Source organism: Macaca thibetana, chromosome 7 (genome assembly GCF_024542745.1).
Source record: "Macaca thibetana thibetana isolate TM-01 chromosome 7, ASM2454274v1, whole genome shotgun sequence".
Taxonomy (NCBI): domain Eukaryota; kingdom Metazoa; phylum Chordata; class Mammalia; order Primates; family Cercopithecidae; genus Macaca; species Macaca thibetana.
In genome coordinates this window covers 62600794-62624910 of record NC_065584.1, presented here as the reverse complement: position 1 = coordinate 62624910, position 24117 = coordinate 62600794, and the positions used below count along the sequence as shown (strand labels likewise).

General features: G+C 37.4%; 1 protein-coding gene across 4 annotated transcripts in view; it reads right to left on the bottom strand.

Annotated features, from left to right (window-relative positions):
* Positions 1 to 5599: 5599 nt before the first annotated feature.
* The window catches only part of KLHL28 (kelch like family member 28), a 119714-nt gene continuing 101196 nt past the window's right edge, over positions 5600 to 24117 (bottom strand). For all 4 annotated transcript variants that reach the window (XM_050795822.1, XM_050795824.1, XM_050795823.1 and 1 more), the window contains exons 3-5: positions 15798 to 16241; positions 12683 to 12891; positions 5600 to 10481 (exon numbers count right to left, since the gene is read on the bottom strand). In XM_050795822.1, the coding sequence (XP_050651779.1) occupies positions 10318 to 10481; positions 12683 to 12891; positions 15798 to 16241 (817 nt within the window). In that variant the 3' untranslated portion in view covers positions 5600 to 10317. The remainder of the gene's footprint in view (positions 10482 to 12682; positions 12892 to 15797; positions 16242 to 24117) is intronic.

Here is a 24117-nt window from a genome sequence, read left to right as displayed (position 1 = left end):
TTATACGTATGTTGTAAGATAAAGCAAATAGGTAATTATGTCAATGTTGCTAGACCAATGTTTTCAGACTAAAAACAGATATATGGCCGGGCGCGGTGGCTCACGTCTGTAATCCCAGCACTTTGGGAGGCTGAGGCGGGGGGATCACGAGGTCAGGAGATCAAGACCATCCTGGCTAACACGATGAAACCCCGTCTCTATGAAAAATACAAAAAATTAGCCGGGCGGGGTGGCAGGCGCCTGTGGTCGCAGCTACTCGGGAGGCTGAGGCAGGAGAATGGCGTGAACCCGGGAGGCGGAGCTTGCAGTGAGCCAAGATGGCGCCACTGTACTCCAGCCTGGGCGACAGAGCGAGACTCTGTCTCAAAAAAAAAATATATATATATATATATATCAAAGCATTTAAGTAAAAGTCCTTTTCCTCTCTGTTCAAATTAAAAAAATAAAGTATTTCCTAACTCTGCCTACTAAATAGCCTATAAGCAAGGATAAATGAGAGAGCACCACTAGCACCCATATTGGGATCTCTAAATACCTTTTCCTAGCAAAAGGTACCACAGGCCCTTAAAGGACTAGGTGATTCTGGATTTGGGGAACAAAATGTAAAAGAAAACTAAAACACAAGGATGCCTGAATTTGATACCTGAATTGTGGTTACAGGAGAGAATATCCTTATTTTTAAGACACATACACTGAAGTATTAAAGCATAAAAGGACATAATGTATTCAACTGACTTTCAAATGGCTTGAAAAAAATGAGAAAACATAAAAACAAATGAAGACAAATGCTAAAAATTGGTTAATCTTGGAAAAAGTATACAAGAGTTTAAACAACTTTTCTGTAAATTTCATAATATTTTAAATTATTTCAAATAATTTAATAATTTGTTGGTACTTTTTTTAAAAAAGAAAGGAAACTTTCTTTTTCTTTGAGACGGAGTCTTGCTCTGTCACCCAGGTTAGAGTGCAGTGGCCTGATCTCAGCTCACTGCAGACTCCGCCTCCCGGGTTGAAGCGAGATTCTACTGCCTCAGCCTCCCGAGTAGCTCAGATTACAGGCACCCGCCACCGCGTCCGGCTAATTTTTGTATTTTTTAGTAGAGATGGGGTTTCACCATCTTGGCCAGGCTGGTCTCAAACTCCTTACCTCATGATCCACCCGCCTCGGTCTCCCAAAGTGCTGGGCTTACAGGCATGAGCCACCGCGCCGGGCCAAGAAAGGAAACTTTCAATGGAACTTAGTGGGTATCCACAGGACTAAGATGGACAATTAATTGAAATGTGTATATTGAAACAGATATGTAAAAATTTTTGGTTTCGTGATACTTAATCATTGTTGGAGGTTGATGGATCATCAGTTCATTACTCTGAAGACTGAGAAAGGAATGAATGAAACATTTTCCCCTGCCATTCTTGTATATAATGTATCTCAGAGTAACCCAGATAATTGATGGATGAGGAAGTGCTTTCCTTTATAGGATTCCAGCTAATAAATGCAGAAGAAATGACAGAATTGGAAAAATCACCATTTTGTAACTCCTAAGGTAATATTAGGTTTGGTGCAAAAGTAACTGCGGTCTTTGCCATTACTTTAAAAGGCAAAAAGCGCAATTACATTGGCACCAACCTAATAACAGATCCAGCTGTGGCCCTCAAGAGCTGCTAAAACCATCAGGGGAGAGTTTGATGGGGAACTTGATAATGGAGGGATCAGGTTAACACCTGAAACTCAAGCCTAGAAATTAATCCTAACATAACTAAAAGTGAGATAACCAGACATAGTATACCTTATGATGCAATGCAATAGGAAGTACATATCGCATCAATTACACTTGACAAAAAAAAAAAAAAAAAAAAAAAAAAAAAAACCTGAATCTAATCAAAACTCTACATGCACCTATACCAGTTTAAAAACAACAACAACAACAACAAACTTGAAGAATGGAACAATAAGATAAAAAACAGCACAAAAAAGCAATTAGCTAAATCTAGCATGTGGGGCAATCTACTAGGCAAATGGCCTCATTTCCTCTACAAATTCATGGCATGAAAAAAAGGGGGTGGGAGGTAGTGACTGGTAGAGATTAAAAGGGATTTAAGAGACATAACAGTCGAATACAATGAATAAACCTCATTTAGACCCAGAAGTAAAGCAACCAATGGTAATCAAAAACATTTTTGAGATAATCATGGAAGTTTGAATATAGACTGGGTACTAAATATTACAAAAGTAGTAACTTTTCAGTGTGAATATATCAGTGTGGCTTACAGAAAAGTAGCATAAAATTTTAAAGTGTCCTTATCAGTTAGAGATGCAACCTCATTTATTTACTGGTTATATCACATGATGTCTGGGATTTTCTTTAAAATATTCCAGCAAAAACAAAAGTGGAGTGAATAGATGAAATAGGATTAGCAAAATGTGGTTAATAGTTGATGCTGGGAGATGGGTATGTGGAGGTTTCATTTCTATGAAAAAGAAAAAAAATAAAAAGCCTGGAAGACATATCAAAACTGACTTGAACTGCTCTAATACCTATTGTCTTTTCATCACACCACTCAATTTTACTCCTATACTTGAGTTCTGGCTCTGCACTGGAAGGTGTTTGTTTTTTTGTTTTTTTTTTTTTTGTATTCCATTACAAGTCTATTGCTGACTCCTAAAATCTAGTCATCACAGTCTTCCACATTAGAGTTGAAACTTCCACCCCTATTATTGCCGCAAAGGAGAGGATCATCTAGTAATTTTATGAAAGGACCCAAGAGACATAACTAGACCTCTGCCAGACTAGCACTTTTCTCTATTCTCCCTTCCAGGGGGAAAAAAATCTGAGGTGACTTTTACATTCCTCTAGTGGATTATAGGATATGTCTTATATTACTCATTTACGCCTTCCACCACGTCTTGCACATACTAAACTCTCAATAACTGTCAGCTGAAAAATTTTACAATGACTTCTGAGTAATATGAAAGCTATTTCTGCATGCATTAGAATAAAAAAGCAGAACTAAAAAAGCATCTATGTGGCCAAGAAATGTCAATTTCAATATTTTAATGTGTACTCCATTCAAAATGCATTATTTACATTTTCTGTGTCATCTATAATACACTTTAAACACTTCAGGATATGTCTGTTAAGTTCCAACTTCAACTCTAGGAGTTGCCCTCATTAAGAATGCAGTTGAGGTCCTTAATATCAAAAGAAAGGAAATCAGTGTATCAAAAACAAGTCTGCACTCCCATGTTGATTGCAGCACTAGTCACAATAGCCAAGATACAGTATTAGAGTGTGCATCAATGGTTGAATGGATAAAATGTGGTACATATATATAATGGACTATTCAGTCATAAAAAGAATAAAATCCTGTCATTTGAAACAATATGGATAGAAATGAAGGACATTATGTTAAGCGAAATAAGCCAGACAAACATTGCATGCCCTTACTCATGTAGGAGCAATAAAAACTTGAACTCATGGAGGAAGAGAATAGAATGATGATTACCAGAGACTGGGAAGGGTAGTGGGGAAAAGGGAAAAGAGTGGATGGTTAATGGGTACAAAAATACAGTTAAATAGAAGGAATAAGACCTAGTGTTTGGCAACACACATGAGGCCTGTCGGTGGGACAAAGGAAGGGAGAGCATCAGGATAAATAGCTAACGCATGTGGAGCTTAATACCTAGGTGATGGGTTAATAGGTGCAGTAAACCACCCTGGTACACGTTTACAAATGTAACAAACCTGAGGTCCTCTGCATGTATCCTGGAACTTATAATAATTTTTTTTTTTTTAAAGATATAGTGTTCGGTAGCACAATAGGGCAACTATAGTTAACATTAATTTATTTCATATTTGAAAATAACTAAAAGAGTAGAATTGGAATGTTCCTTTTTTTTTTTTTTTTGAGACGGAGTCTCGCTCTGTCCCCCAGGCTGGAGTATAGTGGTGCGATCTCAGCTCACTGCAAGCTCCGCCTCCCGGGTTTACGACCTTCTCCTGCCTCAGCCTCCCGAGTAGCTGGGACTACAGGCGCCCGCCACCTCGCCCGGCTAGTTTTTTGTATTTTAGTAGAGACGGGGTTTCACCGTGTTAGCCAGTATGGTCTCGATCTCCTGACCTCGTGATTCGCCCGTCTCGGCCTCCCAAAGTGCTGGGATTACAGGCTTGAGCCACCGCGCCCAGCTAGAATTGGAATGTTCCTAACACAACCGATAAACGTTTGGGGTGATGGATACCCCAATTACCCATTTGATCACTGCATATTATATGCTTGTATCAAAATACCATCTGCACCCCATAAGTATGTACAACTGTTTTGTATCATAGCAAATTATTTTTATACCTTTTTTAAAAGACTGGAGTTAAGGGGTGGCTAGCTAGCATTCTATCTAGGAAATTCATGCTGAAAGCAACTTCAAGTACTTCTGTTATCTATCCATAATCTAATCAGTATCCAATGCTTTGCTAATTAGCATAATAAATGTCAGAAGCATTTCTTGGGGAAGTGGCTCATCGACTACGATGATATCAGAAAGGTGCTCTTGACCTGGCATGGTGGCTCATGCCTGTAAATCCAGAAATCCAGCACTTTCAGAGGCGGAGGTGGGAGAATGACTTAAGGCAAGGAGTTCGAGAACACCCTGGCCAACAGAGCAAGACCTCATCTCTACAAAATAAAAATTAAAAATTAGCCAGGCAGTGGCCCACACCTGTACTTCCAGCTACTCAGGAGGCAGAGGCAGTAGGATCATTTGAGCCCAAAAAATGGAGGCTGCAGTGAGCCAAGACTGTGCCACTGCCACTGCACTCTAGCCTGTGCAACAAAGTGAGACTCTATCTCAAAAAAAAAAAAAGGAAGGTTACTTTTACTTATAAAGACTGAATCCATTCAGGCTTGTAATTTACCACTTCCTAAAAAAGCCACCCAAGTCTCAACTGCTTGTTTCTTTGGGATTGCTGGTTACCTGATACTGACCACAAAAGTAATGAAATCCTCTTGGATATTACAGTGTCTGCCTCAAGTAAACCTTTCAAAAGACTGGTTAGAGAATCTAAAAGGACAGAAAGCTGGGACTGCAATGGGCTTACTGAACACTTTTACTCTTGTTTTAAGTTTCTTTAGTAAATGTCTGAATGTGTGGCAGAATTGGCTTAAGAAATTTTTTTTTTTTTGAGACGGAGTCTTGCTCTGTTGCCCAGGCTGGAGTGCATTGGCATGTCGGTTCACTGCAAACTCCGCCTCCCGGGTTCATTCCTGCCTCAGCCTCCTAAGTAGCTGGGATTACAGGCATACGCCACCATGCCTGCTAATTTTTGTATTTTTAGTAGAGACGGGGTTTCACTATGTTGGCCAGGCTGGTCTCAAACTACTGACCTCAGGTAATCCGCCCGCATCAGCCTCCCAAAGTGCTGGGATTACAGACGTGAGTCACTGCACCAGGCCTGGCCTAAGACAGGTTTTCATTGTAACCTGCTAATGAGGATGTAAAGGTGTGGCTACTCTATGGCTACTACCTATCTATGCATAAAACCCTAAGAGATGAGCATGACAAAGTTAGCTTGGTTCAGTTCACAATTATCATATGACATATACAAAGTAGATTTTTCATTTTTATTTTAAACATTTTACATTAAATGAAATTTAACCATAATAATTACAGAACATTACCACAATAATATACACAAATAACCTTTAAAATAAAAAAAGAATACAATTTTCAACTAGTTAAATGACACTTTAGTATGTAAACATAAATAAAATAAAACCCTGATGCTAAAAAGGTACATGTTCAGAGGTAAAATACATATACAAAAACATTTAAACTACCACAACTAGATCACATTCTTTGCAAGAGAGTACAAATATTAGTACTCTACAGCTACAAAATTTCAGAATCCTGTTAAAATCAAAACCGTTGCTGGTTTATAATACACAGCACAATTCATAAGGCAAAAATATAGGCATTATCATCCAGTTCTTTAATTTCACTTGTATTTTAAGGCAAACTTGGAACTTTTTGCTTAGTATTTAAAAATAAATGGGACTTACACATGATAACTTGACAAAATTAACAATAAATTATCTCTAGTTAAAGATGTATAATATAAAAGACATATGGATAACAATTTTTCTCTCTGCAGAGATGTAAACTGGATTTTTATTTGACTCCATAGTCACACCAGTAGGAAAATTTGTAAACCTATTGTATTAAAAATGTATTATATTCCTCACTCTTTTCAAATGTGTATTAACACCAAATCAATGTACTGTAAGTGAAAATCCAGTGCATATCCAGCCATAGAATAACTGTTATCTAATTAAATCATGTCTAATTAAAGTGCTGTTTACAAAGGGAAAAAAGGTTAAGAAGTAGAACTGGATGTTAACTTGACATGTGACATCTTATAATTCCTTAACTTTTAGACTACAGAGGTTATGAGGTTATCACAAGTTTACTGAACTTGAAGCAGTAAGTGTTTATTGTAGAATCTGATTTTCCTGAAAATGAGCACTTAGGTGACAATACTAGGAATCCAACACCAAAACTGAAAATAAACACGACATGTACATATATTTCTCTCAATGTCAGCCAGAGCCTTGATACTACAGGAAATATATATATTTAAAATTTCTATAGTTTTCTTACTAGAAAATACATTATCCAATTCTAGGAGATTTGGAGTTCTATAAATATTCAGTTTTTAAATATTTCTTTTTCATGCCAATAAAACCTAATTGGACACTAAGGAATTGCTTATGCATAAACTAGGTCTCTAATCACTTCTTATGATGTCAGAGATAAGGAATTAGATTCATCCTTCACCAAAATAGTTGTTAGGGTCTCTCCCACTATATTTTACTCTCTCTTGAGTGAAAAAGAGTCTATCTTATCTCTCTAGCTCCCACAGCATCTAACAGAATATCTCATACATATAGTAAACCCTCCATATGTGTCAGATTATCAAACTAAAATTTCAAAACCTAATGCCATTTTCCTGTCACTTGATACCACTTCCTATAATTTAATATTCACTCAGATTTAAAACAATAACAGCAATAACATAGAATTTATAAATATCCTTGGAGCTACATTAAAAGTCATTTACATTCTATTACAACATCCATGATTATTGAATAGCCAAAGGTGCCTAACAGATTAAGTCATTATAATTATAGAAGGCAAGTATCTTGCAACTGATTACATTAATTTCTATTTCCCAGTGCTGCTCTTTTCCAAAATATTTCTGGGAAATCTTAAATAGCTTTTCTCTTCGTGCCTGAATATATATAATTATTTCTAATACTTTTAATCATGAGGATTTATAACCAAACATTTTGATCCTTTTTAACATTAGAAACATGTGGCTTTAAATTCACAATTTGTCAGCAGAGTTTTCACAATGAAACTTCTCACAAATTTGTAAAAGAAGGCGCTAATGTAAACATATTAGTTGTCAGGTCAGATTAGTAGCTCTGGTTGCTACGAATAGTACAGTAGGTTAAGCAATTCTAAAATAAATATACTTATAAATTTTGAACATTTTTCCTCTTCCCTTCACAGATTTTCATAATTTGTTCACTGGTGTATGGCTCCTACTACTGCCCAAGATATTTCACATTTAGTCTTCATCAAGATGAAATTTAGATTTTTCAAAAACAATGACCAGTATATGTTTTTGATCTAATTTACCAAATGATTATACACTAATTTGATAGTGGAGATGATACATGAGTAAAACGTTAAAATACAATGTATAGAATAGATGTGTTTATAATTAAAATCATTTTCTTTCTTTTTTTTGTATTTTTTGAGGCAGAGTTTCACTCTTGTTGCTCAGGCTGGAGTGCAATGGTGCAAGCTTGGCTCACTACAACCCCTGCCTCCCAAGTTCAAGCGATTCTCCTGCCTCAGCCTCCCAAGTAGCTGGGATTACAGGCACCTGCCACAATGCCCAGCTAATTTTTTTTTTTTATTTTTAATAGAGACAGGGTTTCACCATGTTGGCCAGGTTGGTCTTGAACTCCTGACCTCAGGTGATACACCCGCCTCGGCTTCTCCAAGTGCTGGGATTACAGGCATGAGCCACCGCGCCCGTCCTAAAATCATTTTCCATAGTCTTTCAAATTCCCTTATCTTTTGGGAATAGGGGATTAAAAATAGTATAAGAGGATATATTTAATAATTTAATTGCTATAAACAAAACTGAATTGGGAATTTAAAACTAAATATGTGATGAATCTATTTTAAATTGCTGTTCTTTAAAGTCTGGGCCAACTACAATAGTGCACCTATTTCTGTGCAATAGATTTATTCAAATCAATGAAAAAGTTATTGCTATATATTATTATGTTATTCAGACAAGCAACATAGAAAATACTCAGACTATCAATCATATTAGTTGCTCCTGTTGAGTTCTAAATTATAAGAGACTAAAAATCACTTGCAAGGTTTTATAATCTGTGCAAATATTCATAAAGCATGATACTACGTTTATGATTAAAAATGATTTTACATAGTTTTGTAGTATATATTCAAATCTACAACTGGCAGTTTATGGAAGAACAAAGAACTGTAAATTGCCTGGCTATAGTATTCAAGAAATAAACATATATACTAACAAATGAACCTATGTTTTATCATTACAAATGGCTTCTTAACAATAGTCTAGAACATTATGGCACTTAAGAATATAATATCAATTTTTTTCTTAGGAAAAATTATACACTGGTCTTGCGGAGACTTTATAAGGAGATCGCAGACAGGTTTAAAAAAAAAATCAAGGAAAAGAAAATCAAATGACTACAGTTCCAAAATGCAAGTACCAACATCATAATAAAATGCAAGTGAATGTGTTTAAGACTAACAGACATTTACTAAAACATGCTAAAATCAAATAAGTTAACCACTTCCTTTAAATAAGCTGTCACTGGCTACAGCAAACAATTTCACTTTAAAAGATCATTTCTTTAATCAAAGTAGAACTCAACTTAGAACCATTACTCAAGTAAACATTGAGTTCCAGTTTTCCTCAATAACATTAAAATATTCAGTTACCTAAGAAATGTACAAAGTAATGCATAACTGCCTAGTGCTTTATATTTAATGCATATATTTCTGTTTTTAAGAAGGACATGTAATATCTAGCACAAGAAGAAAGAAGATCAAAAGTGTAACTTTCTTTAAATCACTATTCAGGAACCATGAAAAAAATAACAAAGGCCATTTTGATGATTTTTGGATGTTAACATTAGTGTAATCACTAACATTTTTAATAAGCACAAATGAATCAAACCATTAAAAATGCAAAAGACTATCAAAACATGTCATGCATATCTCATACTGAACATCCAAAAGGACATCAGTTACAGCCTTGTTACAAATCTTACAGTTAGCACCATTTTTATATCTGAACACTTTGAAAAAGCAAAGATCTTAAAAAACTAAAATTATTATAAGGATATATGAAAAAAATTAATATGCACTAAGAATGGTACTAAACACTGCTCAAATATTTACATCAGCACTGGAAGGCCTGCTGTACTACTGAAGAAAAACCGAAACAACTGATGTACTTAAACTCCTATCCATGCTAACCATAGCATAGATAGGTAATTAAATTCATCCAACGTTAACCTGTCCATCTACAAAAAGCATTAAACAGTAAATATCTGACTTCCTAAAATAGGGCCCCAAATATCATGATAGTAAAAGCAATTGTCTTAAAAATTTATTACATCCCTAGCCCTAAAACCATTTAGCAGGAAGAGTATTCAGAGGACTACTTATGGCATGTTATTTACAACCCTTAAAAGTACCAAAATAAAAAGCAGCCCTTTGTTTTAAAACAAATGAAAAATGTGAAGCATTTACATCCAAGAAGCAGTATCAGCACTCTGTCCATTCATTCAATACACTCCAGCACCTAAAGCATCGCTCATCCTAGTAAATCATGGTATCAGGGAAGGAAAGCTAGAAATTTAAAAAAAAAAAAAAAGCAGCAACGTTTTCTCTACACGTACACTTATGAACATAAAACTAGTATATCTCAGTCTTCGGGGAAAAAGTGCACAATTCAATTGACAAGGTCTTTACTTTTTTTTTTTTTCTCTTTTTTCTTTTTGATTGTTGATTTACTGTGTAATCAAGAGCAACCAAAACTACTTGTCAATGAAAAGTACCCAACAAAACTTTGAGTCTTCATGCCACTTCAAGTTAAAAAGAAAGCAATGCAGCTTGTGGGTTTCAGAAAACTGGGCCATCTGTTCATGCAGTACAAGTTTCACCACCATACTATTTCCGAGAGTTCACATTTGTCAAAGTGCAGTTAACCCAAAATTGCAGCGACAGTATATCATGCCAGCTGAATCCAGCCACGTATCTGAGATAGGATCATATTTCTGCACTGTATTCAGATAGGAAGACCCTGAGTGACCACCGACAACATAAAGGTAGTTATCGATTACAGCAGCACCAACTCCTAGGAAAGGGTAGCAAAAAAAAGAAACATGTTAACTATGAAGTATTACTTTTTCAAACTAAAAATAAATTTGTATTTTAATGTTTTATTAAAAGACATTTTAACAATCTATTATTAATTATATTATACAAGCACTATACACTAGTCATCCCCTTATCTGAGCTTTTGCTTTCCATGCTTTCAGTTACCTGCAGTCAACCATGACTAGAAAATAGGGAGTACTGTACAGTAGGATATTTTGAGGAAGACCACATCCACGTAACTTTTATTACAATCTATTGTAACAATTGTTCTATTATTGTTGTCACTAATCTCTCACTCTGACTAATTTACAAACTAAACCTTATCATAGATATATATGTATAGGAAAAAACATTACACATATAGGGTTTGGTACTATCTGAAGTTTCAGTCCACCAGGGTTCTTGGAACATATCTCCTGTGGGTATGGGGTACCTACTGGAGCAATATGCGCTTGATGGAAAAATAAAATCCTTAAAACAAAATAAGAGTTATTGAGGTGGGAGGATGGCTGGAGGCCAAAAGTTTGAGGCAGCAGTGAGCTATGACTATACCACTGCATCCCTACCTGGCTGGACAGAGTAGGGCCCTGTCTAAAAACTAAACTAAAATAAATAAAAGCAAAAGTTGAAGTCTTCCTTTACCTCTCCTCTCTAATCCTACTCTTCCTTCCCCTTTAGTAAAATGGAGTATATATCTTTCCATAGGCTTTTTTTAAAAAATTTCATTTCATTCTAGAAAAATCATTTTATGAGGCTTTCAAATACACTGAAATATTTAAAATATATTAAATATTTTAAATTTAAATATTTTAAATATATTAAATATTTTAAATTTAAATATTTTAAATATATTAAATGACATAATTTATGCTTCAAAAAATTCTACTTTAGATATTATCGTATATAGTTCTAAAAAGAAACAGTTTACCCCAATTTTTTAAGTTCTCATTGTTTCTGTGGCTTTCCCTCTCAAGGATATGAAAGAAACAAATTATAGTAAACACTGAAATAGTTCATTTCAACTTGTCCTTTCAGTTTCTCTTGCATGTTTGTTTCAAGAGGTTCTTTAATCATAAATATAGGTTGAACATCCAATACCCAAAAATATGAAATCCAAAGTGCTCCAACATCTGAAACTTTTTTTTTTTTGAGACGGAGTCTCACTCTGTCTCCCAAGCTAGAGTGCAGTGGCGCGATCTCAGTTCAAGTGATTCTCATGCCTCAGCCTCCCAAGTAGCTGACACTATAGGCATGTGCCACCATGCCAGGCTAATTTTGTATTTTTAGTAGAGACGGGGTTTCACCATGTTGCCCAGGCTGGTCTTGAACTCCTGACCTCAAGCGATCCTCCCACCTCGGCCTCCCAAAGTGCTGGGATTACAGGCGTAAGCCACACTGTGCCTGGCCCAACATCTGAAACTTTTTGAGCACCATATGATACTCAAAGAAAGTGTTCACTTAAGCATTTCACACTTTAGGGTTTTTGAACTTGGCATGCTCAACCTGGTAAGCATAGTGCAAATATTCCAAAATCCCCAATCCAAAACCTGAAACACTTCTGGTCCTAAGCATTTTGGATAGGAAATATTCAACCTGTATGAGGAGTGCTCCCTAAAGCATTTACATCAGTATCTAAAAACCTTTCCCTTAAAATGCTGTGATGAGTTTGAGTTCAAAGAAAACAATTTCTCCCAAACCACAAGAGTGGATTTGTTTTTTTTCTATGAACTCTGAAATCCAACCTTTTTGATCAACTATACCCCTTGGGGAAGAAAGAACATTTGAAAGTGAACATACAGATTACTGATATACAATAGAAAACAAAACAGAACAATCCGAGGATTGTATATATGTAACATATGAAAAGAGGACATTTGTTACATGGACAAAAAGAGCTTCTATAAATATACACTCCAGTATAAGCATTTCACAAAATGTATTCAGCAAGTTTGAGAAACAATAATATGCACACTGGCATATAAAAGTCATAAGAAATCTATATACTTTTGTCTAGCTAATTGTCTTTCAAGTTTACCACATATGAGTTTTGTTTTTTTTTTTTTTTTTTTTCTGGACTAGTAATATTCCTACTGCTATATTCCAAGGAGCTATTATTACAATCACATCATTATAGAAAACATTGCCTTATATGTTTGGAAATTAATAAATTTTTATTACCTGTTCTAGGTTCTTTCATTGGTCTACACACAGTCCACTGATTTTGATGAGGATCGTATCTTTCAATGCTGGACAAATGTGAGACTCCATTATGTCCACCCACCACAAAAATAAAGCCTAGCATGACACCCACGCCAAAGTGAATCCTTTTATCTGCCATGGATGCAACCATCTCCCAGGAGTCCTTACTTGGATCATAACGCTCCACACTGCAAATATTAAAAAAAACATTTAATTTACAGATCTTTTGTGTCATTCTTCCTGTCAAAGCAAAACTAAAACCCCCTACAGCTTTAAAAGTTCACGTAATAGAGAGATATTAAATAAGACTAGTCTGCCACAAATGCTTAGGTTTTGCTGATAAGATTGTAAGGATAAAAGCTTACCTTGTAAACAGGGTGCAATTCCATATGCTATTCCATTATATTGTGCAAGCAGCAAAGTATATTAAGAGCATAGAACTTGGAGTCAGAAAACCTGGGTTCAAGTACTAATTCTGTACACCTGGGGCTGAATGAACCTTAGCCCTACTGCTGTGGATTTGTGTAATCCTGAATAAGTCATTTCCTCTAACCTGCAAAAATGAGGATAGTGCAACCTCAAGGGATTCATGTAAGAATAAAGTCAAATGAGTATGCACGTGACTTTGAAAACCACTAATTGAATACAGATTTTTTTTTTTTTTTTTTTTTTTTTTTTTTGAGATGGACTCTCGCTCTGTCACCCAGGCTGGAGTGAGGTGGCGCGATCTCGGCTCACTGCAAGCTCCGCCTCCCGGGTACACGCCATTCTCCCGGCTCAGCCTCCCGAGTAGCTGGGACTACAGGCGCCCGCCACCACACCTGGCTAATTTTTTTGTATTTTTAGTAGAGACGGGGTTTCACCATGTTAGCCAGGATGGTCTGGATCTCCTGACCTCGTGATCCAGCCGTCTCGGCCTCCCAAAGTGCTGGGACTACAAGCGTGAGCCACCACGCCCGGCCAGATTTTTTTTTGTTCCTAAACTTTATTTATTTATTTTAGAGACAGGTCTTGCTCTGTCACCTAGGATAGAGTGCAGTGGCACAATCATAGCTCACTGCAGTCTCAAAATTCCGGGACTAAAGTGATCTTTCTGTCTCAGTCTCCTGAGTAGCTAGGAGTAAAGGTACATGCCCCCATGCCTGGCTTGAATACAGAGGTTTTTAGGATCTTCTATACAGTTAAGGGAAAGAGAAGAGGAAGAGAAGGTGGGGGGGGGGGGGGACTTTTTTTTTTTTTTTTTTCCCCCTCACAGAATTCATGTGGCTTACTGCAAAGCAGTCACTGTAGATTGCATAGCACAAATTGGCTAATCATATAATCTCAGGGTGATTTAGGAGTACTCAGGAATTTGAGTCAAGGCCGTGTTCCAGAGAACCTGTGGCATTTCCAAGCTGCATTATGGAATCCAAATTAAATTAGAATTTTCAAAAAGACTTCCCTAGAAAATTCTAGCAGCTGTTTAAGACTATGGTTTCCTCTGAAGGGGCACAAAGGCACAGAGGTAAGATTGTTGGGCTTGTTCTGGCCCTAACCTAATTTCCTGAAAAAACCATAAGCATTTAACAGGCTGTGACACTATTCTGGAGTTCATAATAGAGACTGGGTAACAATGTTTCTGAAAGAACTCCGGGATAGAATCCATTAGACCAAAATCATTGAAGAAGAGTTGATGAACTGCAGCAAGACTTTCAAGATAATCAAATTTAAAATACTTAACCTTTTATCTTACAAATTTTGGGCAGAAATTTTTCAAAGAATAGAAATGCATGTCTATGTCCCAAATACTTTTCCTTCAACTAAGGGCAAAAAATAAATAAATAAATAAATAAATAAAAGGAGGAATACTTTGGCTTCAATAGAAGTAAAAATTTACAGATGAAATGCTGTTGTGCCATCACTTTCTCAGTCAACAAACCTTGGCATTTGTAGAGGATGGGTTCCAGGATCCACCCCATCCCAAGGATACCAAAATCTGCAGGTACTCAAGTTCCTTATATAAAACAGTATAATATTTGCATATAAGCTACACATATCCTCTTGTATACTTTAAATCATCTCTAGATTACTTATGATACTATGCAAATAGCTGTTATACTATATTATTTTGTTTTTTATTATTGTAAATTTTTTCAAATATTTTTGATCCACAGTAGGTTGAATCTGTGGATGTAGAACTCATGGATATGGAGGGCTGACTGTATGCCCTCTCATTAAAATACTCACAATCAAAATAACACAAACCACTCTAATTACAATTAAAGATACAATCTTTTCTTCTTCTTCTTTTTTTTTTTTTTTTTTTTTTTTTGAGACAGGGTCTCACTCTGTTGCCCAGGCTGGAGTGTAGTAGTGCATTCAAGGCTCACTGCAGCCTCAACCTCCTGGGCTCAAGCAATCCTCCCACGTCAGACTCCCAAAGTATTGGGATTACAGGCATGAACTGCCACACCTGACCAAAGATAAAACCTTTGGAACATCAATTTTCAATAAAGGTTCAGAATTATTATTAATTTCTCATATAACTAATTACTTCATACTTTTATTTTCTCATATATATTTCTCCTTTATTCAGATAATACTACAGATTAGATATCACAAATTCAAACTCCGGCACATGTCAAATACCTGATGATACATATATGATTACAGAAAAAAATTCAGAAAGGAATATTTAAATAAGGTTTTAAGTTTATGATGCATTATAATATTGTATAGACATACAGGAATTAAATTTCTACTTCTTTATTCTATTAAGCAATACAATAAGAGACAATTTACATACTGTGCACATAGATGTACACACTACACAAAATCTAAAGTTGTCTAACTTCATCTTATTTTTAGGTTTCTGAGTTTTAAAATCTAGTCCATTTATACTGAATGAATGTAAAATTTAATGAGAGGGATTTGATTGTTAGGTTTGTATTAAATTCCCATTTAAAACAATTACAATTATATCCATGGAGCAGATTAAGTTTCCCAAATGCCGGAAGTTCATTCATACACACAAATTGTTTAAACTCAGAAATTATTGCTAATGAGACTTTTAAAAATCCACAAACATATACGATTTAATTATTAAGTTAAATACCTGTTCATGTGGGCAGGACCATATCCACCAATGGCATATATCATTCCATCCAATACAGCTGCAGCAAAACAACTTCTTGTTGTAGTCATTGGTGCCACAGGTTGCCATTTTCTTATTTTGGGAATGTACTTCTCTACAGATTGTAAATAAGATTGTCCGTCATAACCACCTAAGGCATAAAGTTCTCCTGCAAGTACTACTACTCCAAGAGTACTTCGGCTTTCATTCATTCTCTCTAGAGAAGTCCAAGTATTTGTATCAGGATTCCAGCATTCTACTGAATTTTCATGTTTTCTGATAGTGACACCAGGACGCACATTAGTTTCAATACCACCTATAACATACACTTTTTGGTCTAAAACGCATATTCCAAATTCATAGCGAGGAATGTTTAGGGGTGCCAAACCAATCCAAGAGTCATTCTGAGGAAAGTACATCTCCACACTAAAGAATAAGCAGAAAAAAATTAAAATTTAAAAACCAAATTTTTAATCTTATTAGTAATCAGGGACACAAAAATTAAAACCACAATAAACCATGACACACCTTCCAAAGTGGCAAAAAATGTAAAGTCAGATAATAATTGTTGGCAAGAATGTGTAGCAAGAAATGCATACTCCGTTGGTGAGACTGCAAACTTATATAAATTACTCTGGAAAACAATTTTACATTATCTAAAAAAGTTGAAGATACATGTGTCCTGACTCAGTAATTACATTCCTATGTATCTACTCTCCTGAATGTCTATTATAATTTTGCATCTAGACACATATACACAAATGTTCATAGAAGCACAACACAATCATCCACCAAAAGGAGAATGGTTAAAGTGTACTTATGTGTCCTGTCTGAGGAACTCTACTGATGAGAAAGGCATGCATACATATATGTCCAAGAGTGTTTACTGCAGTATTATTTGTAACAGCTCCAAAGTGGAAACAATCCAAATGTTCATCCACTATAGAGTGGATAAATTGTGCCATATCATACAAGAGAACACTATATGGCAACGAAAGGAACAAACTATAGCTACATGTCTCTCGGGGAATCTTATACACATAATGTTGAGACAAAAAAGTCAAATTTAAAAGGATATTAACTAAGTTCAAAAACAGGTAAAACAAATCTCTGGATTAGGAATGAGGATAGTGGTCACCTTTGGAGAGGACAAGAAGGGAGCTCAAGGGTGGCTTTTGAGTGTTGCTCATACTCTGTTTCTTGAACTGGTTTGTAATGTTTACTTTGTGGTAATTCACTGAGCTTACATTTGGGATTTGTACATTTTTCTCTGTGCGTGTAACACTTTAATACTTAAAATTAAATTTTTTATTGTAGAAAGATGAAATATATTATGCTTATACACTATATAACATATAAATTAAGTGAACCATTTCCTCATGCAATGTCACAGATGAATTTCACAAACATTGTTCAGTTAAAAAAATCTGTGAATAATATATATTACTGCACTTAAATTAAAATGTGTGAAACATAACAATATATTAGGGCACATTTAATATGTGGCAAAATTATAATGAAAAACAAGGAAACAGTTCATAAAAATTCAGGACAGTGGATACTTGTGGAGGAAGGGAGATGGTAGCAAGGAGGGGCACAGGGGGACTTCAGAAGTATTGTTAATAGTCTGTGAAGCTGGTTGATAGGTACTTGAGTATTTATTCTTGATACCCTGCACCCATATACTATATAATCTTTTGCATATACATATATATCTTTACCCCCCCCAAAACCTGGGAAAAAGTAGCTAATGTCCCCAAACTCAATAATGTAACAGCATAAAAAAGTCCTCCATCCAGCATAATCAAGGTATATTCATTCACGCAATAGTTACTGAATTCCAATTTAAAGTCAGTTTTTGTTATAATACTTGTTTTAAAAATGTGAAATTAATGCAATGATATATGATGGAATACTTTGACCCTAACAAGGTTTAAAAGAGAATGGGAAATAAGGAAGTGAAAACAGGGGGTATAATTTTCCAATGATTTTTTACTATAATGAGTAAAATAAATATGAGCAGGTAGCTATCAAGTGGGGCAGAGAAAGACCATGGGGACCCGAGGGGATTAATTTAACCTGGAAGCTTAAACCAAAATGTGTTTGCATGCTGACAGTACTGATATATATAGCACAGAGGGAGAAGGTAATGACATAGGAGAGAGATAGGATAAGTGGAAAAGCAAAGTCTTTGTGTAATGGAGAGTGAATGGAATCTAGTGAATAAGTAGAGAGGTGGAGGGGTTGGTCTTAGAAACAACTTGGCAGATCTGGTGTTGGGAAGATAGGCTAGTTCTCTTCTGGTTGCTTCCAACTTTTCAGTAGAATAAGAGGTAAAGGGAAGGGGTTTTGGATGTTTTTAAGAGAGCAGAAGGTGTGAGACATGAGGGAGTCAAAGAATAAACTGATTAAGGAAATGCAGAGCGTTACTGGGGAGTGCTGAAGGCCCCATGTGAGATAAGTTAAAATGGGTATGTAGCTTTCTCTAGATATATTCTGCTGCTCAGATGCAGCCATGGCATAAGAGGACAATTGAATTTAACTAGATGAGTATGACGGAGGAACAGAAAGGCAAAGGGGCCATGGCGTATTTAAAGGAATGACTGTGATGTTCCTCGAATCTAAGCTGGGTAAGCTGGGAAGATAAGAACATGTGGTAGTTAAAGAGCAATCAGTTCTAACTGATTATGAGGCCAATGGATGAAGAATCCTGAAAGGGACAAAGACTCACTGGAGGGTGTGTACTGAAAGAAAGAAACTGGCAAGAAAAAACCACTGTCAAAGAGTGGGATGTGCGAACCAAGATTTTTGAATGTGTTGAAGTCACTGGTAATGACAAAGGCTGGCATCTAAAGTAGGAACAGTCTAGGACTGAGCCCTTAACCTGTGGGATATGGCTAACTCTTAAGACTTAGTGTCAGAATTGAATTTTTTTTTTTTTTTTTTTTGAGACGGAGTCTTGCTCTGTCGCCCAGGCTAGAGTGCAGTGGCGCGATCTCAGCTCACCACAACCTCCGCCTCCTAGGTTCAAGTAATTCTCCTGCCTCAGCCTCCTGAGTAGCTGGGATTACAGGTGTGCACCACCATGCTTGGCTAATTTTTTTTTTTTTAATTTTTAGTACAGACAGGGTTTCACCATATTGGCCAGGCCAGTCTTGAACTCCTGAACTTGTGATCTGCCTGCCTAGGCCTCCCAAAATGCTGGGATTACAATCACGATCCACTGTGCCCGGCCCAGAATTAAACTTAAATACCTAGTTGATGTCAGAGAATTGGAAAACTGGTTGGTATGACAGTAAGACTTCTCAGTGATAGTAAGACTAAAGGTTATGATGATGGATTATCTAGAAGTTATGGATTTCTGGAGATGATTTAGCTAAATACATACAACATATAATGTCATTAGTCCTTATGGTCTTTTGACAGTATCTTAGTTCATTTTCTACTGATATAGCAGAATACTACAGACTGGGTAATTTATAAAGTACAAGAGTTTATTTGGCTCAAGGTACTGGAGTCTGGGAAGTCCAAGAATATGGTGCTAGATTCTGGGAAGGGTCATCTCATGGTGGAAGACATCACATGGATAGCTAGCAAGCCTGTGCACAAGACAGAGAAAATGGCAGCCGGACTTATCCTTTTATCAAGAGCCCACTCCCGCAATAACTCACTCCCACAATAATGATATTAACCCCTTCAAGAGGAAAGAGCCTTCAGGGTCTAGTCACCTATTAAAGGCCCCACCTCCTAATACTGTTCAATGGCAATTAAGTTTCCAACATACGAACTTTTGGGGAACACTTTCAAATCATAGAATTTTGCCCCTGGCCTTCAAAATTCGTGTCCTTCTCCCATGCAAAATATATTCATTCCATCCCAATAGCCCCAAAAGTCAACTCATTCTGGCATCAACTCAAAAGTCCAAAGTCCAGAGTCTATCTAAATCATATATGAGCGAGAGTCAAGGCATGATACATCCTCAGGCAAATTACCTTCCTGCTGTGAGCCTGTGAAATCAAAACAAGTTATTTACTTCCAAAACACAAGGTGAGAAAGGCATAGGATAGATATTCTCCTTCCAAAAGGGAGAAATAGGAAACACAAAGAGTAAGAGGCCCCAAGTAAATCCAAAACCCAACAAGGAAAACATTAAGTCTTTATTTTATTTTTTTGAGACGGAGTCTCGCTCTGTCACCCAGGCTGGAGTGTAGTGGCGCGATTTCGGCTCACTGCAAGCTCCGCCTCCCGGGTTCACGCCATTCTCCTGCCTCAGCCTCCTGAGTAGCTGGGACTACAGGCCCCTGCCACCACGCCCGGTTAATTTTTTGTATTTTTAGTAGAGGCGGGGTTTCACCATGTTAACCAGGATGGTCTCTATCTCCTGACCTCGTGATCCGCCCGCCTTGGCCCCCCAAAGTGCTGGGATTACAGGGGTGAGCCACCGTGCCCGGCCGAAAACATTAAGTCTTAAAGCTGGTGAATAATCTCCTTCGACTCCACGTCCTACTTTCTGGATACACTGGGGCAGGAGTTGGGCCCCCAAGACCTCTGGCAGCCCTGCCCCCATGACTTTGCTGGGCTTAGCCCATGCAGGTCTCACAGGTTGGAATCTTGTGCCTACAGTTCTGACAGGCTGACGCTGCACACTACTTGCACTACAGTTCTGTGGTTTTTGGGGATGGCCCCATTCCCATGACTCCCCTAGCCACTGCCCTAGTGAGGGTGCTCTGTAGTGCTTCTGCCTCAAGACAAGTTTCTGCTTGCCCCCTGTGCTAGCTGCAACACTCTTACAGTAGCCATGCCCCCATAACTCTTGTAGTTTGCAAGCCTGTAGACTCAAAATCACATGGCCGACACCAAAGCTTACTACTTGTGCCTTCTAGAGTAGCAGCCTGAGCCACATCTGGGCCTATTTGAGCCACAGCTGGGGCAGCTACACTAGAATGTGGAGAGCAGACTCCCAAGGTGGCCATGGGCAGTGAGCACGTGGAGGGTGTCCCAGGCTGATCCCCCAAAACCGTTCTGCTCTCGTAGTGTTCTGAGACTACTATGGGAGGCACAGCCTTGAAGATCTTAAAATGCCTTCAGGCCTTCTCCCATTGTCTTGACTAGCACTTGGCTGCCTTGTAACCAGTCATCTCTTCAGCACACATCCCTGGTTTACTCTCCTAAAAGATACCTTTTCACTTTTTATATGGTCAAGCTGCTAATTTTCCAAGTCTTTCTGTTCCGCTTACCATTTAATTATAAATTCCATTTTTAAATCATTCCTTCCCTCTTGCACCTTACTATATGCAGTTAAAAGCAGTCACAAAGCAGTCTGAATGTTCATCGCTCTGAAGTTCTGCATTCCATAAAGTCCTAGGACAATGATGTAATTCAGCAAAGGTCTTTGCTAATGTATAATAAGGATGGCCTTTACTCTCAGTTTCTGTTTGAGACCTCATCAGAATAGCTTTACTGTGCACATTTCTATCAACATTCTGATCATGTCCACTTATCTCTAAAAAGTTCCAGAATTTCCCTCTGGCTCTCTTCTTCTGAGCCCTCACCAGAATCACCCTTAACATTCTATTCACAGCAATCTAGGCTTCTTCTGGACTCCTACTTAAAATTCTTCCAACCTCTACCCATTAACCAGTTCCAAAGCCACTTCCATATTTTCAGATATTTGTTATAACAATGGCCCCACTTTTTTGTGCCAGTTTTCTGCCTTGGTCCATTTTCTGCTGCTATAACAAAATACCGGATAATTTATAAATAACAGAAGTTTATTTGGCTTTCAGTTTTGGGGGCTGTAAAGTCCAAGAGCATGATGCCTGCATCTGGGAAGGGTCATCTCATGATAGAAGACATCACATGAAGTGCAAGCGAGTATGTATGTTAGATAAAGAGAAAATGGAAGTAGGACTTACCTTCTTGTCAGGAGCCCAATCCTAAGATAACTAACCTACTCCCACAATAATAGCATTAATCGCTTCATGAGAGCAGAGCCCTTATGGCCTAATAACCTTTTAAAGGCCTCATTTCTTAATATTGTTAAAACAGCAATTAAGTTTTCAAAACATGAATTTTGGAGGGACACATTTAAACTATAGCAGAGGGCAAATAATAATCAGTTCTAATAAGAGTTTCATTCTTGACTTAGACCTGTGGTTTATAGTGTTGAGATGAGTGATGTGGCTGAATGTCCATGAACATTTAACATATTTGCACAACTATTCAAAAAATGCTTTCAATGTATTGCCATCCTTATGACTCCTTATGTGTAAGTAGAAACAATACAGTTTTCAGAGCTTCCCCAATTTTCTTTTCTTTTCTTTTTTTTTTTTTTTTTTTTTGGAGATGGAGTCTTGCTCTGTCACCCAGGCTGCAGTGCAGTGGCGCAATCTCAGCTCACTGCAGAGCTTCCCCATTTTTCTTAAGCTACCTACCCAATCTCCACTTTCTTCTCTTGCAGGCCTCCTTTCTTAATTAAAGAAAACTAAAACCACTGGACAAGTGCTGTTTTAAACCCTTGCTTTCACCCCTCCCCCGGTCAGTAAACCTCAATTGTCTTGAGGCATAAAGAGTCTCTCTCTCTCCTATTCACAACTTTCTGTCCTTACTTTTGATATCAATCTCTTCTATTTCCTCTAAGATCTTGCTCCATCAATAAGCATTCATCTATCTTATATCTTTACCCTATCCCTCTTATCTCTTTACTCATCTAATTATAAAAATACTTGGAAGCCTGAGGTGGGTAGATCACAAGGTCTGGAGTTCAAGACCAGCCTGACCAACATGATGAAACCTTGTTTCTACTAAAACTACAAAAATTAGCCAGGCGTGGTGGCATGTGCCTGTAATCCCAGGTACTCAGGAGGCTGAGGCAGGAGAACTGCTCGAACTCAGGAGGCGGAGGTTGCAGTGAGTTGAGATCATGCCACTGCACTCCAGCCTGGGCAACAGAGGGAGACACCTGGGCGACAGAGCAAGCCGCTGTCTCCAAACAAATAAACAAACAAAAAAACCTTGTGTCTCTCTCTTCAAGAACAAAATAAAACCAAACAAAACTTCCCCTGATGCTATCAGTTACTGCCTTAACTCTCTCCTTCCTGTCTCTAGCAAGATTCTTAAAAGTCTTCATTCAGTTTATTTCCTTAGTTTGTATTCGCTTCTCAGCCCATTGTAATGTATCTACAGCATTTCTACAACTCTGCTTGAAATTACCCACCAAGGCCGGGCACAGTGGCTCACGCCTGTAATCCCAGCACTCTGGAAAGTCAAGGCGGGCGGATTACCTGAGGTCAGGGGTTCGAGACCAGCCTCAACATGGAGAAACCTCGTCTCTGCTAAAAATACAAAATTAGCCGGGCGTGGTGGTTCATGCCTGTAATCCCAGCTACTTGGGAGGCTGAGGCAAGAGAATTGCTTGAACCTGGGAGGCAGAGGTTGCGGTGAGCTGAGATCACGCCACTGCACTCCAGCCTGGGCAACAAGAGTGAAACTCTGTCTCAGGGGGAAAAAAAAAAAAAAAAGAAATTACCCACCAAAAATCATTATGTTCTCCCTAATGCCAAGTTTAAAAGCCACCTTTCCGTTTTTTATCTTTCTGGATCTTTCCAGTGCATTTTAAATAGCTGATCACATTCCTTCCTTCTTGACACACAAATTCCTTGGTTTTTATGACACTATTCACTTGGTTCTCCTACCGCTAAAAATGTTCCCCAGATTTTCATTCACAATCAATCCTTTTTCCTCTCTATATTTTCTCACCAGGCAAAAGGAGGAACATCTAACTGTCAATAACTCCATCAAAGACTTCATAGTTTTAATTCATACTTCTAAACTATATTATATGCTGATGACTTTCAAATTTGCAGCCCTGAACTCTTCTTTGAGCTGAGCTACCACAGATTATCCTTTACCTGGATATTTCATGGGCACTTCAAGCTCAGTGTCCAAAACTTTTCCCCTGAAAGTGGCTTCTCCTCCCATATTCTTTCTCTCTCTCTGCATATATGAACCACCCATGTAATCATCTAATCAAAAGAACTCATTCATCTTGGATTCCTCCCTCTTCCTCATCATGCCTCTCTCATATCCATTCAAACACCAAATCCTGTCAATTTACTCTCTTAAAACATTTTTAAAAATGAATGCCCCATTCTCTACCTTCACTACTTCTACCCTAATTTAGGATCTCATCATCTCTTGCCTATATTAGATAAGAGGTTCTACAATAACATCTTATTTAATCAATCTGATATTAATCCTGGCCTCTCAATTTTTCCCGTAATACAGCCAGAATGATCTAATA